Source organism: Pezoporus wallicus, unplaced genomic scaffold (assembly GCF_028554395.1).
Source record: "Pezoporus wallicus isolate ANWC-B61680 ecotype Strahan unplaced genomic scaffold, APGP_CSIRO_Pwel_v1 contig_2012, whole genome shotgun sequence".
NCBI classification, from domain to species: Eukaryota; Metazoa; Chordata; class Aves; order Psittaciformes; family Psittacidae; genus Pezoporus; species Pezoporus wallicus.
Genome location: NW_026639840.1, coordinates 3,630,014 through 3,649,868, shown reverse-complemented (window position 1 = coordinate 3,649,868; position 19,855 = coordinate 3,630,014). Strand labels below are relative to the sequence as shown.

Below are 19,855 nucleotides of genomic sequence, written 5' to 3'. Positions count from 1 at the left end.
CCCAAGAGCCTGCGCCAGGGCTACCTAGATGGATTTCAAAGGGAACATCACGCCGCTTGCCTGCCTTATTTGGGAAACCCTAACTGCAAGGCTTGGCACAACCTCAGTGACCGAGCAAGCCTTCGTAAACCTGGAGCTCTGGCAGTGAGAAGGAACCTCAGATTACGACGAGCTCCTAGCACGGGCAAAACCCAGAAAAGGACAGTTTTAAGCGAGGGCAAGCTGACGAGGTACCGAGCGAAACTCGCGGAGTTAAAAACAGCCGCGAAGCGGCCCCGAGAGAAGCCCTGGGGAGGGCTTTGAGCGTGTTTGGCGTAAAAATCATCAGGAAGAAGGAAAAGGAAGGCCGGGGAGCGAGCGACGCAAACCAGGCGGGCGAGCCGCCAGCGGCCCGGGGACACCCCCCGGCCAGCGGCCCGGGGACACCGCCTGTACCCACACACGTACCCACACATGTGCGCTCACGGAGCCGGGGAGGGCGGGGGGCGGCGCCGGGACTCCCGTGCACCCACAGCCACCACCCGCCCCCTGCACCCCCGCGGCGGGCGGGAGGCGTATGGGGGCGCGGCGCCGCGGCCGGAGCGCCGGCAGCCCCTCCCTCGCCGCTGCTGCCTGCCCGAGTGGGAATAAAGACAGATAGCGGGGCAGGCAGCGGCCGGGCGGGGAGGGAGGGTTGAGCGCAGAAAGTTTTCTGCGGAGCTCGTGGGCGGCAGCAGCAGCAATGCCTATGCTGCGCGGAGCGCTGTGCGGGCGCCGCCGGCCTTAGGGGGAGCGAGAGCGGAGCGGGGCCCGGCAGCGAGACCCCGGTCCTCTCCTCTCCTGCGGGCGGCGAAGAGGAAGCACGCCGGGCAGGGACGGAAAAGAGGCGCCGGCCGGAGCGCGGGGAGGGGGAGCGGCACCGCGGGGACAGCCGCCGCCGGCGGAGCCCGGGGGCAAAGATGAGCTTGTTGTCAACCATCGACACCAGCGCCGCGTCCGTCTACCAGCCCGCCCAGCTCCTCAACTGGGTCTATCTCTCGCTGCAAGACACGCACCAGGCCAGCGCCTTCGATGCCTTTAGACCCGAGCCCTCCTCGTCCCAGCACCCTGACCTCGGCTACACCAAGAGCCCCCCGGAGCTGGGCTCCTCGCTCAGCTCCAGCTATCTCAACAGCTTCTTCCAGCTCCAGCGGAGCGAGGTGAGTCCCCGCCGCCGCCACCCGGTGCAGCCCCCGGCCCGCTGACCCCGGCCCCCACCCCCGGGCCACAACCGCCATGATGCCCCGGCAGCTTTCCCCCGCCTCCCCCTGGCCGGGACCGAGCGCGCCGGCGGGACTGGGCAGACCCGCTCCCAGCCGCTTCCCTCCTTGAGCCTTCCTCCCCGCCGAAGCCCGCTCCCGCTCCGCCAGCCCCGGCCCCTCGGCGCTGGTGGCAGCGCCCGTCCCGCTAACGGGCCGGCGGCCGGTCCGGGGCGAGCCGCCGCTGCCGGAGCGACATTGGCGAGGCCGCCCGTCGCCGCCTCCTCCCGCCGCCGGCGAGCGGCGAGGGGCGCCCGTGTTGACAGTCTGGTCAATGGTTACACCGGTTTCCCTTGCCAGAGGGACGGGGGACACACAAAAACAGTGCCACATCCGTCAGAACGTACAGAAATTCCACCCGCCCCCTTTATATTTCTCCACAAAGTGATACTTTAAAAGCTGAATATAAAGAATATACACAGCTTAAGAGAGATCAGAGACCAGCACTAGTGGAAAGGGAACGTGACAAAAACAGTGAAAAGAAGTTTTGCACACATTTCATAACACAAGAATAAGACTAAATGAAACCAAAGGGAAGGAGGCTAAAAAACTAGGGTATGCAAAGACAATTCACTGTGGAACTCCCTGTCACAGGAAGTTGTTGAGGTCAAGCACTTCTGCATTGGAGGTATTTCACGTGTGTGGGGATAGGCGAGGTGGCACCTTGAACACCATAACTCACAACCTCTCCAGAAGAGATGCAACAACATATTTATTCCCTACCATGGGACTCTTGCTGAAGGCATTCAGCAGTGCCTCCACTTGACACGGGTTAGATGGACTATGCATCCAGCCTGCCCTGGCTCTTCCCACAGAAGTTCTCTCAGTGCCATTTATGTTGAGGTTTAAGAAGTGTTCTCAGTCAAAATACACATTCCTGTTCTGTCAGCAAAGGTACAGGGTTGTTAATTAAAAACAAATCAAATTCCCCAACTGCTCTGGTGTTATAGCTGTTAGCAGTTAAGAGCCTGAGTTATATATACACATTCTTTTTTCCTTAATTAGAAATTCTTTCTTAAGAATTTCACAAAGTGCATCCACACTCAGACACTATTTTTGGAAGTATGTAGTTCAAGATCCATTCAGTCTGGTGTACCCAACCTTATTAAGCACAACATAACATACCCAGTTTAAAACCACGCAGACTTGCCAAGTACATTGATTTTTGCAAAAAGGCAATCAGGCAGTGTAATTTAAACTTCTGGCTACCTACCTGTTGATAGCAAATTTGCACCTTTCTGCTTGGCTTATAAGCTTTGTGGTGCGCAGGTAGTGACAAGATGCCAGGAGTTTGGCCTGCATGGGCTCTCCAGATTGGGACCCTGCTCAAGTCTGTGTTTGTTCCAAGTTAGAACACATTGTGCTCACAGCAGGTTCTTTTTCTTCTTGGGAGAAAAAGGAAAGAAAAAAGTAAATGGAGGCTGCATTCAGGAAGCCTTTGAGACAGTCTCTTGAGAAACTGTTTTCTTAAATTGTCTTCCCCCCAAGTTAGTTTTCTGCTTCTACTATACTCTTTGCAAGTAGGGCTAATCCTTTTGTCACACTCTCTCCCTTTCCATTTGGCTCACATTTCTTTCCATTTTCCCTCCAGAACTTTTCTCCTTCTTTCTGGAAAATCTTTTCCTTGGTATACCCCTGTTTCAGCCTTAGCTCTGAGCAGTTAGCCCCTTTGCAGTCTCACCCAGCCACGCTCCTTTTGGATGCCAACACTAGCTTTAGCTGATGCATTTCTGTATGGATTCCTATCATCCATGAGTTGTATGGATGCAACTTTATTCTGCTCTTTTTAACCTCATTCCACTTTTGCGAGGCACATGAATGACAACAGCTGAGAATGCAAGGTCTATAGCAAGCCTACAGCATTCACCGTTCAGGAAATAAAGACTCGTTTCATTCTATTCAGATATTGCAATATTTTTAAAAGATCAAGCATGTTAGTTTGCTCCAGTTCATTTTCCAGCTTGTCACAACAATAGCATTCACTAAGTGGCCAACAGAGACACTTCTGTGTTTCCAGTCTTTACCTGAACTGTGTATTAATACAGGGTAACCTGAAAAGAGGGAAAGAGGCACCCATCTCATACGGCATGGGAATGCATTTACCCTGATGGATATACCCTGAGGAAAGCAGGGGACCCTTTAGTTGCATAGGCTAATGCTGCCTGCTTATACAGCAGCTTTCCTTCAAGGGTTTAGAAGGCATTAGAAATACTGTTGCTCAAAAAAAGGTGTGTCAGTATGTTTGATGCTCTGTTCTTTCCAAAGCCTGGAAACTAGGCTGGTTTTCTGGCAGGAGTCACTTAGAAGTGTCATGCACTTAATTCTCGAGATGCTAACATTTGTTTATTTGCAGATGCCATTGGGTATACACTACATATTTCAAATGCATAAAATTATTTTGGGGAACATTAGTATTGTATGCTGCTTATGCTATAGTGGGCTTATGCTATCTTTGGAACAACACATAGCTTTCCACAGTTAAACTGTTGACTGTTTTCTACACAGTGCTTGCTTTGGTTGGCATTTTTTTTTTCCCTCCCAGTTTTGTCCTGGGTTGGCTTAGCCTGGAGTTGAGCTGTGACAATGATTGACACATAGCTGTACACAATATTTAGAAAGTGATCTAATGAGCAGCCAAAATAGCAACAGATTGAGAAATGATAGGATCATAGGGTATAAAATAGTCGTGCGTCCTGTACATTACATTGCAATTGAAAATTTCTGGAGGAGAGCACTTGGAACAAGAGGCAGCACTTGTGAAAAGTTGCTATTATACAGGGTTTGCAAGTCTGCATGGCAGTGCCTGTGTATGTGACTTGCATGCTGACCAAAGCAACTGGACAGAAAAAACCTCGAAAGTGCCAGCACCCACAGAGTAGTCTTGCACTTCACCAAGATTTTTGTCCTCCAGGCTTTTTCCACTACAATGGACGCCTTCTAAATAAACATGATGAACACAGCTGTTTGGTGCATAAAAGCCCATTGTACAAGGAAAAAAAAGCAATAATAAAGGTTTAAACAGTAAAGCAACAATGAGTGTTTTGTTCCATATGCAAGACTCATTTTGCAAAACAGACCTGCTTTAAACAAAACTTTACTGCAGCTTTTATTGTCCTAGATATGAAACGAAAGCATGTTATAACATTAAGATGCATTAAATTGGCTATTGAACTGAACTCCACCCTCATTATAACACCATCCATCAGGGCCAAATATTTGAGGTTTTGTTGTGGGGCTGGTTACAGGGGATTTAATGTATTTGAGACAGAGCCAGGTAACTGTGGCTTTGTGTCATTGAGTGTTATAATTGAGAAACCTAGAATAAGGGTGTAAGAGACTCATATGGTATGTTTCTATACTCACAGTAGGCATCCTACCAGATCAATGCTTTCTTCAGTCAAGAAGAGACAGCAACCAGTTACTAGGAATTACCATATTATAGCAATCAAACTTGGTTCTTTGAACCCAGAGTGGTAATTCTGGCAGAAGCCAGTATTTACACAAGAGAAGGAGCCTGTGTCCTAATGACTTCTTTGACCATGTGCAATACTCTGTGTGTCTTTCAAGAGAATTCCTGCCAGAAACCTCTATGGCAGCTACTTTTGGGATCTAAAGCAGATCTTATTTAAACACAAATAACTGCATATACTAGATTAGAAAATAATCACTGTTTTCAAGAAGTAATTCATGTTTCTGACTCAGGAACTTCCAGGTCCAGGCCTTATAGGCAAATGGGGAACTAACTGGGAATGAGAGAACATGGGCTAGTTCAGTTCACTATAGTAAGGTGCAAGGTCACTCAGAAATGCAATTTTGCAGAATTAAATAAAAAAAAAAAAAAACAAACCAAAACCAGCATGTACTGTGGAAAATAAAGTTCCAACCTCTGTTAAACAGAAGCAGGTCTGCAGCACTGGGATAGGTAGCACTTATCAGGAAGCTTCCCAAAAAAAGTTGGTATGACAGTGACATTCATATATTAATGACAACAACAAAATCCCATGAAACACTGTCAAGAACAAAAGTCTACAGAAGCAACTTCGCATTTCTACAAAAAAATACATTTTATATCAAACTTGGTTTCTATCTGTCTTTGATAGAATTAGAGGAATACGCACTAGCCTGATACTTGTTAAGAAAAGAGCTGATACTTAGCCTAGGTGAATTAATTTGAAGGATGATGACAAGATTCATCATTCTTGTAGTATCAGAACAGTACAGGGACTGCCGTACAAGATCAGGTCATTGACCCACTTAATGGTCATATCTCTGAGAACAGCCATGATTAAAAGATTTAAAAGAGAGAACAAAACACTTGGCAAGAAGTGCTCACCACCAGTAGGGTCCTAGGGCAGATACAATGGAGATGCAGATTAGCAGAAATTGCCATATGCTCCAAAATATTTCCGATTCCGTTTGTTTTGTGGAATATTATTAGTTATTCTAAGACAGAGAGTATATACGATCCACAGAGTGCTTAATGTGCTCAGTACTGCAGCCAGGACTTCTCGCTTCTCACTTGCAATCTAAACAACCGCAGTATTATCTACTCTTATTTCAGAATAGTTATTGACAGTCAGAGTAGTGCAGTGTACAGGTTGCCTGCAGTACATGAAGGTATCCGTTAATAATAGTGATTATTACTTGATTGATCTCATTTTCATTTTTCTCACTATTCATGTAAATACTAAAATTTCAGTGCCCTCATCCTTCTACAACTTCGACTGAAAAAGGAATTGCTGGGCTATTGCCGTGTTGGGGGAACTTGTGCTTTCTGCCTCAAGGTGATTGTACATTACAGATATTTTGTGGATACTTGAAGTGCCAGTCAGCTCTTTTTAAACTGCTTTTCAAGAAGTTAAATGTCAGCTCTCTTACTGGTCCTTGTAAGAAATTCCAGGGAGCTGAATCTCTGTTAGTCAGAAGACAACGTGCATTTGGAGATCTTGGCAGCATCGGCCTCCTCCATCCTCCCACACAGCCAGCTCTACAGCCCTTTTGACGATACTGCCTCGTCACACAAAGTGCAGCTTTCAGAGCCCACTCTCTATTCTGGACTCAAACAGTCAGATCCTCTTACAGGTATTTGGGGGTAACAGCTACTCTATTTCCAATTCCAGTTGGATGTGTGATTTAAAATGCAAAATTTTGAGGGTTTTAAAATCTAGAAGCATTCTTTTTTGCTTCCTGTTTTTATTTCTGCATCCATGGCCTCCTGCTTTGCTAATTCTGTCTTTAGAAAACACCCCTTTTTGCCAGGGAAGAAAAAAAACAACCATAAGTGAACATACCGCAGGAATTGGAATCTGTATTTTGTATAAGTGAGAAACTCAAGTTATCATACAAATTACACTCTTCTATTTGTATCCTCTTTGTATCCCCTAGGCATGGATTTAGACTTCTCGACTCTCTAGGATTGTGGCTGTGGGCTGCATATGGCAGATACCTTTCTTATTCTTGTCACTGAGGCTAAATTACCCAATAGCTATTTGATTGCAGAAGGGAATACACAAGAGCTTGGTTCTCTCAGGCAAGTACTCTAAATACAGTTATGTTGCTTTTGCACAGGCTTCATTACCCAAGTAAGAATAGCAGAAAGCTCCCAGAAATACAAAGAGAAGGTATGTCAAAGTTATACTCCAGCAGCTAGAGCCTCCTTTGTTGCTTCCTTACCGTCCCCACACCTAAGCAAATACCACTGTAGCTCTGCAGCACACCTGCATTACCTCTAGCTTACACTAGTTTACATGCTTACACTAGTTTACAGCAACAAAAGTATTACCCACCATAGTCTTCTGCAGCTACTTACTATCATGTCAAAAGCTGAACCATGTTTGGAAAGCTGGCAAAAGCTAAAATATTAATTGCTGAACTTAAATCAAGTCTTCCAGAAGAGGAATATAGGCTTTGTGCTTTACTATTGAATTCTTTTTGACAAGTAAAAAAAAAAGCAAAAACCCAAAACCCAAAAAGCTAGCAGCAGAAAAAAGACAATTATATGTGTTCTTCCTAATCAGTTGAAAATATTACCAATTCTTCCAAATCTCTTGAGACTTTGTATTTATGCAAACAACTTATGAAGAAGAGATTCAGCATTCACTTTCTGTCTCATGCCTACATCCATGTCTTGAAAAACTTGATGAGCAATACACATAAAAAGCCCCCCAAGCCATAACTGAAGGCAAAAGCCTGTAGAATTCATGTTAGTTTTATACATACAGATTTCAGTTCCAGTTATGTGTTTACAGTTTCGTCCATCCAAAGTCACCCAAACAAAGGGGTGATACAACTGTGTGTTGAGTGATGATTTTTCATCCCTCCATCTCTTTTGCTCTGCAGACACAGTTACTCAGAACAGAAAGGGAAGAGCCTTTCCCAGTGAATTGCACAAAATAATCAGACGATCAAGTCTGACTTCATAGAATCATAGAATGTTTTGGGTTGGAAGGGACCTTAAAGATGATCTGTTTCCAACCCCTCTGCAAGGGCTGGGGACACCTTCCACTAAACCAGGTTGCTCAAAGCTCTGTCCAACCCGACCTTGAACTCTTCAGGTATGGGGCAGCCACAGCTTCTCTGGGCAACCTGTGCCAGTGGCTCACCAGCCTCATAATGAACAATTTCTCCCTAATGTCTAATCTAAATCTACCCTTTTTCAGTTTAGAGCCATTCCCCCTTGTCTTATCCCTACATGCCCTTGTAAAAAATCCCTCTCCAGATTTCTTGTAGGACCCCTTTAGGTACTGAAGTCAGCTTTAAGGTGTCCTTGGGACCTTCTCTTCTCCAGGCTGTGCTTCATTTATGAAGTGTATGGAATGAATGGATAACCAAAAGATAAACAAAGCTGCTTTTATCCAAAAGCCAATCTTGCCCCACTCCCTCTCCTTTTTTTTTTAATATTGTTGGTTGGTTTAGGGATTTTGTGGAATTGTACAAGAAAGATAGCAAACGACTTTTATTAATGGTCCTGTTACTTTGGTAATAAACAATTAGAAGAAAAGATCACATTACTGACAGTCAGTGATGAGGATTAATGCAAAGAAAAAATTCTAATTCAGAGTTTAAGTGGGCCGTTAAGAGGCCTCTGACTCCTGATTTAAGCAATATTTAAATATAAGACCAGAGGATTTTTTCCATACTATTTAAGAGTGAAAAACAATGACACAGTGCAGTTGCAGAAGGGTGCAGGCATAGATACTACGAAGCTAAATCATATAATACTGATAATATGATTTGCTTAGAAACAAAAACAAATGTGTTCTTATCTAAACCTGATGCATACCTATAAATGTATATAAAAGGGATACTGGGTATCACCTTAAAGGTTCTGAATGGTTTCTTGAAATACAACAGTTACTATTTGTACCTCTCCTCAGTTTCTTTTTGCCAGGTCACTTGCCAGCAGCCTGATGCCCATTTTGCCACTCTCCTTAACTGCCTTTCTTCCTCTTTTAGAAAGCCACAAAGAAATGATTAAATTAAATGGGAAGAATGTAAGTCTTTGCTTTATGGCAGTTTCCTTGGTTCTGTCTGGGTTCCAGAGAAGTTATAGTGGATCAAAGGAACCGATTAAGTTTTACAAAGCTATTCAAATCTTACAGTAGTGCTGACATAATTCAGACAGATGATATAAGTGTCACAACTTAGATCACTTTTTTTTCCTGCAGGTCATTTTTTATTCTCAGAAACATTACAGACAATCTGTGATCTGCTAAAAGTAGAACCTAAAATTATACACAGACTGACTTGAGGAAAGCAGAATAAATGCAGGGTTACAAGGCCTGGGCTTTGTCCATCTCCCTCATTGTCTAGCCAGGCCAGCACAGCTGTTGGGAGTTTTGGTGGTTTTTAAGTTTTAACATGTCACAAACCCAGCCCATTACTTTCTATCTCATGTTTTGGTATAAGCAAATGCTAACAAGTCCAATACTTTGACTATGAGGAATTTTAAGGAGGCTTTTGCAGGCTGTTTTTCTTAGCTCTTTCAGCTGCTGCTGATAGGAGATCTGCTGCCTGGTCTTCCAAAACTGTATCTTGGGAAATACATCTTGTATTTCTACAGATTTAGTTTGAAGCCAGTGCACTCATGGTCCGGGACTTGAGCTCTCATGCCCAAAGCAGAAATACGTTCCTGCTGTATTAAACAGCCACCCACACCTACTCCCTGCACATGGCATGATTTGGCATCATTTTTGAATGAACACAAGTGCAATACCCTGGAAGGATCATGGGAATCTGGAAATCTATATTTTTATCTCTCATAGCTAACTGCCAACCAAGCAAACATTTTAATGGGATCAGCTTACTTCCATAGGTTTTCTTCTTGCCAACATAGAGGTTCCAGGTTTCTAAACTTTATTGCAATTGAAACAGGGGATTTAGGGCCTACATTTCTTCACACTAAGTCAGCCTGCTAGGCAACTATCTATGTGGCGTGTATTAGGGCTGTGGATACCTGTGGTTGAACAGAAAGCAAAGGAACTATTGTACCATCATTGCATCCTGAAAATGGGGGATTAGTAAGAACTCTTAAGAGCATTCAAGCACCAGTGGTCTTTGAAAGAAAGGTGTTCTTATAAATATCTCTCTCCAACATACATTGTAACTGAAATTAATAGAGTAATAGATTCATTCCTCTAACAGATCCAACCTGGAAAAAAAATCCTTAATTCTACTTGGAAACCAGATTACTCAATTGTTATAATTTATCTGAAGCAGATTGTGTTTAGTTTTAGGTTTACTTGCTTGGATCACACCAGGCTGTGCTGTATCACAACTGATTAAAAGGGTGGCTTTAAAAGTAGATAAAAGCTTTAAAAGCTAGATTCACAAAATGAAATTCCAGCCTGTCATTTAGTACATGGAAATAATTTATTTTCCTCACTATATTTAATTTAATAAAAGTTTTTGTCTTCCTATGAGTGCAGGAACTGAGGCCCTAAGCGCATTGCTAGGGGCCCATTCTGGGCAGATGATGTATTGTTTCTACCTCTGACAGCGACCTTAGCTTTGCCTCTTTTAAACCTTGGCAGCCATCGCAGAGGTTTCTGTGCCAAGAAGGCATTACTGAATGTAAATGATATAAACAAAACTGTCTCAGACTTAAAGTTCAATCTAACCCAAAATGGACATTTCTTAGCAAAACCTTTCATCACGCAAGAGCTGCACAGGAGGTAAATGCTTTCCTAAGTGTGTCTTGAACAGGCACATATCTATTTCCGGGTGTTATTTTTCTTACGTTTGGAGTGTCAAAAGACCCACCAAATGAGAGGAAACCCGACTCTTGTTTTTCAAACTGCAGGTCAGATTGAGACAAGATTTCCTGCAGGAAACAGAGAAGTTAACAGAAAGTGCAGGGGTCAAAACATGTCCATCTGTTTCTCCCCTCACTTTATGCTATACAACCTTCAAAACCTCCTCCTCGTCTAAGAGCCCTTTCTCAACAAAATAGGGTTGTTTTTTACACTGCGAGGAGGCAATGGGGTTGAGGTGTCTGGCAGAGGCCCTTCCCGCAGCCCTCTCTTGCAAAGGTCAGGGAGGTTGGCAGTCCACAACCTGGGGGAGACTCAGCTGCAGGCAGTCGAGGGACAGGGCGAGAAATGAAAGCTCCTGTGGAGATGTGTTAAAGTAATTTGCATCATGGATGGTCTCTGTTGTCCCTAACATAGAGCTCATGTGTTAGAGCCTCTCTTTAACGTAAGTGGGCAGTTGTTCAGCAGATGAAAAGGATCCCTGCAGAGCTTGGTGCAAGATTTAGAAGGTTCCTCCAAGACCGTGTACCTCGGACCAAAGGAAATCTCTATCCTCTCCTTTCCCACCTTTCCATATCTGCCATTAAAGGCTTTTTTGCAAGGTTACCATACATTGTGTAAAGTAAATGTCCTCACTGAGATCTACAGCAAACATTTCCTTGAGGCTGGAATAAAGAGGGTCACAGTACTAGCAGAGAGCCAAGAGGCCTACCTGAGACTCAGCAAGCCTGAAGATGATGACTGATCAACTTATTAACTGTCAATGTTTTCTTACTTCTATATCACTGTATAGTAGATGGGGAGCAGCATTTTTTTTATATATATATTTTTTTCAAGATCCAAAGATTTGTGAAACTCATTGAAAGCTTTGGATTAAAATGTTAGAGATAGTGGATTTACAGCACAGCGAGATGGTGGCATACCTTGCTCTTAAACCTTGCTGTGAATTGAAGGTACGCCAGTCATATACAGGGAAGTGTGTGGCACCCATTTGCTGTCCTGCAGAGTCTCAGCAGTAGTGAGCAATTACAGCCTAAGAAGCCACAGCCAGGTGAGCTGTCAGATCTGGAATAAATAGATTAGATAGATCTCCTGGATTAAAGATTCATCACCTTACCATTCACCTGCCTCACAACTACTGGCAAGTCAGGACACATTTGTAATTGTCTCCTTAACACATTGCTTCTGCAATAGGAAAGTCCTAGTGCCATTTATCTGACAATATTTAGAAGTAGGCACTAATGTTAGCAGTTTAATATGAGCATGTATTCATCTAAAAACTCCTATAGAAGAAGGATGAATTAAAGTATGTTTGGCTAGTCTAACTAGCCAAAAATGTATTAATTAAGGTTTACTTGGGTAGTCTATATTTATCTGTATTTTAGATGAGGAACTTGAGTAATTCACATTTTACTAAAGTCAACCCAAAGGCTTTTTTTTTTTTTTTTTTTTACAGCTAACTTAAACATTGACTTCAGAAGGAAACAGAAACCCAAGTCTTTTTTTCATCCTACAGGCAAACATTTTCTTCACCAAGTGATGAGCTTTGCTTGCAGTTATCCAATGATAAAATGTCACTGCGTAAACTCTTAAACTAGTTTCTGTAAAAGTATTTATAATTTACTAGAAGAGCGAAAGCAGATGTAAGCCATACAGGAGCAGTTTTTGAGGGTTTCCGTTTCAGCCGTGGTAATTAAACTTCTCCATTTCTTCTGGCACTCAAATTAATAACAGCTAAATTTATGACAGTATTTTCATTTAATCCCTCTGTTTTCAGAAGGCTTTGGGGTTGGCTGTAATCACTGATTCTGCATTTGGCCACTTACGAAGAGCTGAAGCACAGAAAAATCACAGATTTGAGTGCTTTTCTCTTCATAAGATCATCTCCAGGTGCAACTGTTGTGTTTTCACACGTACGACATGGCCCCACAGATAAATCCCATGGCAGAAGCAAGCCTTGGTGCACTAGCAGAGAAGACAGGTGTAGGCCCTCAAGTTAAGTTTTACATATTAGCACATACAAGACACTGAATTTCTGTTTGGGTAGCTTCAGATTTCTCTCTCCTCCAACATGGAAATAGCAACTGAGTGAGCATAATGACTTGTCTGTCCTGGAGTTTTATCTATGACACTGAACAGGGATTTACTCAGTTCTTATCTTCATGAAAATCCAAGCTGATAACTTAAGCACCTTTTGCCATTTCAGTGCAGGGCTAATAATTAGCATGGCTAGTCTGGTTACCATCATACACACTTCACAGACTGGAGAATGTTTATAATTTACAGTACATGAAAACCTTACTTTTCCCACACTGATGACAGGGCAACCCAGTTCCTTCTTCCAACAAACATCAAACATCCATGGCGCCTGATAACTTAAACTCAACTCTAGAAGTTAAGACTGCTTTATTTTTGTTTGCTTTATTAGGTTGGCAACATACTAAAGCAATAATAAGTCATCAGGATTTCTTTACTCATCGCTTTTCAATTACAGACTGTTTCATGTAGTGGAAGAATTGATGACTGGAATATGTTATAGGAATATTGGAATGTTGCAGGACCTCATTTCAGTATGTGCAATTAAAACAAACATGGAAAGAATCACTAGCAGAAATCATACTATCTTACAGACCACCAAACAAATGTACTAGCCACATGCAGGCTATAAACCATATCAACCAGCATAGGTCATTCTAGGTTCAGGTAACTGGTGCTCATACTTGAAAAGTAAGACTTACCACCTATTTGTTCAAATGTTTCATTGCATATTCCTACCAGTACCATTGTCTTTATTTTGAACATTAGCCATTGGTAAAAAAGAAGCTGAAGAGATAAATTCTGTTTCAGAATTTCCTTACCCACCCTCTTGGCACATCAGGCACAAAAGCCATCTTTGAAAGGCAGGCACTAGGCAAGAGGATCAAGAGCATTTGCCAAATCAGTCACTTAACTAGGAATTTCTTAGAGGTGAGCAAGATGCTGGAACTCTTGAGTCACTCACATGTGTTACCCAACTGGAAATCAGAGTAACTAAGCTATAGAAGACAATAGTTGCCTCTTTCACAAAGGACCACACTGCAGCCTCATAGATTACGTGCCCTTTAACTGGAAACAGCAAACAAGTAACAAAGGAAGCCCTGCTTCCCAACACTGCCAACAGATAGAGTTTATAGATCTACTAAGCAGAGAGGTTACTTTCAGAAATTACAATACCAGATTTTCGTTTTAGTTCACATTCAGCTAAGTCGACAAGTTTCATAGGAAGGACAAACAAACTTACATCATCAGCTCAAACTTCCCAGCCAACCAGTTTCTAAGTTTTACCACCAGACTCCCTATCATCCCCCTATACAGAAAGATAAGGAAATCCTGAATTCATTGCAGCTGGCCTGATGAGCCTTGTAATTAGGACATGCAGTGTGGTCTTTCAACTTCTGGAGAATACTAACCCTTTCACTGCCAAATCCTTTCCATCTTGTTACAGCTCAGAATGAGACTCCATTTGAGAGGTATTATTTGTTACCTGCTTCTCAAAGATACAGGTTTAGCTTTGCTACTGGCACACTGTGAACACAGAGTAGTCATTGCTTTTGGTGGAAATCATCGGAGGAACAGTCTCCCTGCAACCTTCCAGATAAGTACCAATATACTTGAGACCAGAATGATTTAGAAAATGCATTTCCCTCTTCCTATCTGTTTTCCTTTCTACTGTGTCTGCCTGAGACCATCAACAACCTTCCTGTCATTCTGATCATTCCCTGGACATCCCCTTAGAGTGCGAACCTAATTCCAAGGTTTTATTCAGAGCCCTTCTTAAAAATCACCTTGCAGCACTGCAAACACTTAGTAAGGGTTGAATTGCTGATTTGCTCAGTTAAGGTCCCCAGATAGGAAAAACCCCAACCTATTTTATGTATCTCAGCAATATTCATTCACCGCTTGTCTTCTACAAAGACAAAATGGACTAAATTTGTTTTCATCACATTCATTACATGTTCCTGAGCTTTCACTATTTGATTCCAGGGACAGGGCTGAACTTTCCCACCACCACCACCCTTGTTATATAACTTGGCTTTCTGGAATGGCTTTTTCCTCATCTCCTTCTGAAGAACCGGAGATTTCCGCAGCTAGCAACAGGATGTAACACCATTTGTGCCAGTGCTCTTTATAGCATAAAGTGCCAGATTGATGTGTTTTTCGCATGGACTCAGAGTTAAATTGATTTAAGACTATTTTCCAGGTCAGATTGGCAGAAACTGCTGAAGTAGTTTGCCTGACTGTATAGCAGGAGAGATCGGCTGCATCTTGGGAGTGGCTAGGAATTTTCCCTAATGAATTCATTATTCTTGAAGCACCACTGATGTTGGCAGTGTCCATCTTCTCTTTTGCTGTCATCTTCTGGGATGTTATATTTGTGTCTTTTCCTTTTTGAACATTGGCCCTCAAGATGATTATTATATTCAGAGCAACTCTGCGGAGAAGGACTTGTGGGTGTTGGTTGATGAGAAAATGAACATGAGCCGGCAGTGTGCACTCGCAGCCCAGAAAGCCAACCGTATCCTGGGCTGCATCAAAAGGAGCGTGACCAGCAGGTCGAAGGAGGTGATCCTGCCCCTCTACTCTGCTCTCATGAGACCTCACTTGGAGTATTGTGTACAGTTCTGGTGTGCTCAACATAAAAAGGACATGGAACTGTTGGAACAAGTCCAGAGGAGGCCCACGAGGATGATCAGGGGACTGGAGCACCTCCCGTATGAAGACAGGCTGAGAAAGTTGGGGCTGTTCAACCTGGAGAAGAGAAGTCTGTGTGGAGACCTCATAGCAGCCTTCCAGTGTCTGAACGGGGGCTATAGGGATGCTGGAGGATGGACTCTTCATTAGGGACTGTAGTGACAGGACAAGGGGTAATAGGTTAAAACTTAAACAGAGGAAGTTTAGATTGGGTATAAGGAGTAAGTTCTTTAAAGTAAGGGTGGTGAGGCACTGTAATGGGCTGCCCAGGGAAGCTGTGAATACTCCATCCCTGGTGGTCAAGGCCAGGTTGGACAGAGCCTTGGGTGAGATGGTTTAGTGCGAGGCGTCTCTGCTCACGGCAGGGGAATTGGAAGTAGATGATCTTAAGGTCCTTTCCAACCCTAACTATTCTATGATTATAAGGAAGTATTTCATGGTAGTGTATGTAGACTGGATGTTTTGGCATGTCCAACTTTGGCATGCATTGCACAAATACCTTGCCAGCTGAACCAGGTGCCACTTTCAGAGCTGTGTGTCATGCTTTGGCCACAGAGCTGTTGGTGGCTGCTAAGATTATGATTTAGAGCCAGTATAGCCCATAGTCTGATGGGATCCTGGCCTTTGAAAAAGCTTCTGGCTGCCATAGTTAAAACAAACAAAAGTTTGTAAAGGTTTGCTTACAATGGGCAAAACTGTGGTCATTACAATCCTTATGTTTTTGCATTCACCTGAAATAGCCAAGAAGGGTTGGTCATGGTGCCAAATTGCTCCCTTATAATGGGGGTAATAGCTCAGTGTAAAGGATATCTAGAAAACAAAATAGCCACCATTGCAAGCCACATGTCCAATTCAAAGCCTACTGAAGGCAGCAGACAGATATGTTTTGTTTTGTCACTGGGTTGGTCCTGGGAGCAGAAGTAGTAGCCTCCTGATGGGCAGGAGTTACATATTCTACACCCACAGGGTATGTTCCAGATTTCAGCAATAGGTAAAGAATTTGGGATTTCACACATTCTGTGTGTCCATACACCACCCTTCTATAAAAATCAGATAAGAGGGAATTTGCAAAGTTACTGGTGGGTGTAATGCATGTGAAGTGCTTTAAGAATCTCTTGGCAAGAGGGGCTCTTTTTAAAAAGAAAGATTTTGTATTATTCCAAGTGTATGTGAAAGAAAGCGGCTCCTAGGGAGACAAGAACTTCTTGAAGACCCTTAATTAATGCTATTTTGGCATCCATAGCACTTCCCCTTCCTTTTAACAATTTGATGCCAAGAATTTCTCATTCCAATGTGTCCAGTAAATCCTAGAAAATAAATTCCAGTGACTGTTGGAAGTATCTTCTGTTGCTTGATGGCTAAAGCAGCTAAAACCTCTTTGTTAGTATTTTCAATAGCTTTTCCTTTTAAAATCTGTGGGTTTAACCCCTGAAATAAAGTGGCTAATTCTCCTCTCAGCAGCCAGAACATCTTGCACCAGCACAGAATTATGCTGTGCTGGGAGTAAAATGATGAGCATTTCAGTGTCAGGACGTGTGTGAAGTCCTAACCCTGCCCATGAGATCAGCATCTACTTTGTTGCTCTTTGAACTGATCCTGCTCATCTGTACCAGCTTCAGCTTCATAAGAAAGGGTTAGCAAAGCTCAGCATGTTCTGGTTGACTGTCGTAAGGGTGGGTGAAGTGGATTATTATCTGTATGGTGGTGGCCTGCCACTTAGGCAGAATTCTTATTTGTGGTGTACACCAGCTGCAGTGGGATGGGAATCAGCGATAGATGGGACTCATCCAGATAATTGTACCTAGAGCTTCAGTATGATTCTGCTGGCATATGACAGTCGCCAAGAAAACACACTGGCTTTGCAGACATCCTGAATGTTTGAGTTCTCTGAAATAGATGTAATTCCATTTCAGATATATTTCACAAACTCTAAATCAATTCCAATGCATGCCTTCAATATATACATATATATAAAAACATATATGACGTATGTGAAGACTTTGCTGAAATATTGGGATTTAACAGCACTGAAAAACAAGGTCTCCAGAGGCACATACTGGACTTCTTACCTCACTTTCCCATATGTAAGCAGTAATTCTTTGATGCCAGGAGAATTACGTGAACATAGCATTACTGATACACTGTGAGGTGTATCAGACCTAACACAGAAATACCCTGTGAAATGTGTCCCATCATTTCAGAGTGGAGAGGACTGTCAATAGCTGGTCCTGTTTCTACAGATTTTCATTATTATGTTGGGTTTTTTTTTTTAGCTGGTTATTATTTACTTTTTAAACTCCAACTACACAATTTCTTTTGAGCCTTAACACATTAAAATAAATGAATCCTTGTTATCTCCATTAGGGAGATTAGCTACTTAGGTGTTTATGGGTTTCCTGCTGTTCCAAAGCTACTGAATGGAAAATTAGGAGCTCTTGATTTTGATTTGCAGATTGAGAGTGAAGACCCTATTGAGGTAAAGTACAAAAACTAGATATTTACTCTTTATCAGGAAATGTTTAAATCACAGCAGGTTTCCCCTTAGAAAATCCAAGACAGATGTTGATCTGAATGTTTCTTGTTATTGTTTTAATACGGGACTCTGTGTTGACTGTATTATTAACCAGATTGGAAATTAAAAATTACTTTACATTTTTCTTGGTGTTCTTTTCCTTTCCTTGACTTCAGTATTGTTCATGCAAGTAGTTTTGAATACAAAGCCATTCCCTTGTGTGGTTTCTTCTTTCAGCTTTTTGACTGCATATTCTAATGTGGTATGATCAAACAGAAGAAAGCAGTTGTTGCTCAGTGGAGAGGTTGGACTAAGTGAACCATGGCAAACTCAGTAGTTTGCTCAGCAGTGGGTTGACCAGCTCCACTGCACTGTGTTTGTGAAGCCTCCTTATTAATGACCTGTATATTGCTCTCCTAAATATGGAGCCATATTCTTAATCAAAAAAAACCAAAACCAACAGAAAAAAAAAAGAAAACCCAAACAAAAAAACCCCAACAAACCAAGAAGCTTTTTTTTTTTTTTCCTGCTATTTTTGTCCTTCCCCTACTCAGATCAGTCTCATAGCAATCCTTAATAAAGTACTATGTTTCATGTGACTTTTTTCTTTTCTTTTGCAGGCTCTGAGCAGCAGTCTGTACAAGAGTGCATCACCTTATGGCTCACTTAATAACATTGTGGATGGGTTAAGCTCCCTCACTGAGCATTTCTCTGACCTATCCCTTTCTTCAGAAGCCAGAAAACCTAGCAAGAGGCCACCTCCTAACTACCTGTGCCACCTCTGCTTTAATAAGGGACACTACATCAAAGACTGCCCACAGGTAAGGAATATACAATTTCGTGAAAATTTTCACCATTCCTTAATTTAGTAACACAGAATTTGATCAAAATACTTCTTTGGAGTATCACTGAAGAAATATCTTGACAAAGTGCCATGCTAGCCATGTGTTCTTTTAATCTATCCTTTATCACAATGCTGATGGAAAAAAATACGCTACTTCATTTGCCTAATAAGCATTACAAAAGATACTAATCTAAGCACATGAATAAGTAAATTTTGGAAACTTTAAAAATGGGTACTATGTAATTTTCTATTGTGTAAAATTGTGTAAAATATGTTTTCAAGCAGCACACTATAGTCAGTTTGCAATGGTACTCAATAAAAATATAACAAGTTACATGTGCTAAAGAAGAAGAAATTGTTAAACTGAATGAGAACTTTGAATCAGTGTTGAACACAAGCTCCAAGTATTTCTGGTGTAAAATGCCTTTTGTCTCATATATTTGCCATGCTTGACAAGATGTGATGGTCTTGGACTCCTAGAACTTTTCTGTAATGGCAAAGCTGGCAATATTTATTTCCTTAGAAAAGAGGTATAAGCCAGTGTGCACTAAAACCACTCACCAATCTATACATATTTTTTCTGGGGCTCCAAGACACAGTGTGAAAGGTTTCTCCATCCTCTCAAGTTTCAGCTGGATGCAGTCATGTTGCTGGCTTAAACTTTCACAACTCCAACAATATTCTATGCAGAGTCCCAAGGAAATTAAAGTGCTGCCAATACTTTAGAAATACAGATGTGGAGAATATTGGCATCCACTTCACTATGACTTTAACCTCCTACCCTCCTAGTGTGTGACTTTCAGCAGAATTAATCTGAACAAAATTAAGTACAGTTAATTTGCAGTTATGGATGTCAGACATATATAAGCCAAAACACAGGCAGAAAAGCATCTGCCAGCTGGGCAAGGTCAGCATGAAATCAAGTCTAATGTCAGATGAGCTTTAACTGAATGTATTCCTCCTGCTGTTGTGCATAAACTAGACTGTTTTCTTCATTGATTTTAGCTGTATAGCTCTCATTAAATGTGAAATTAAATTACATTTGCAGTCTTGGGTGTAGCACTTGAAAATATTTTTACTTTGTGTTACTTCAGTATATGTTGAGTAAGACAGTTTTCTATAGGAAAAAAATGATGAAATTTTCTTTGCTAGGAGATCAAAAATGCTCTGGTTTGTATACTCCTGTATTTAATGTACTTAGTTTAGCATTCTACAGCAAATAGTAGAGATAGGAACATCT

At 42.2% G+C, this 19,855-nt stretch overlaps 1 protein-coding gene across 1 annotated transcript in view; it reads left to right on the top strand.

Moving 5' to 3' along the window:
* Positions 1–712: 712 nt before the first annotated feature.
* Positions 713–19,855, top strand: part of ZCCHC24 (zinc finger CCHC-type containing 24) — a 111,280-nt gene continuing 92,137 nt past the window's right edge. The window contains exons 1-2 of the mRNA XM_057416348.1: positions 713–1,178; positions 18,392–18,592. Of these exons, the coding sequence (XP_057272331.1) occupies positions 939–1,178; positions 18,392–18,592 (441 nt within the window). The 5' untranslated portion in view covers positions 713–938. The remainder of the gene's footprint in view (positions 1,179–18,391; positions 18,593–19,855) is intronic.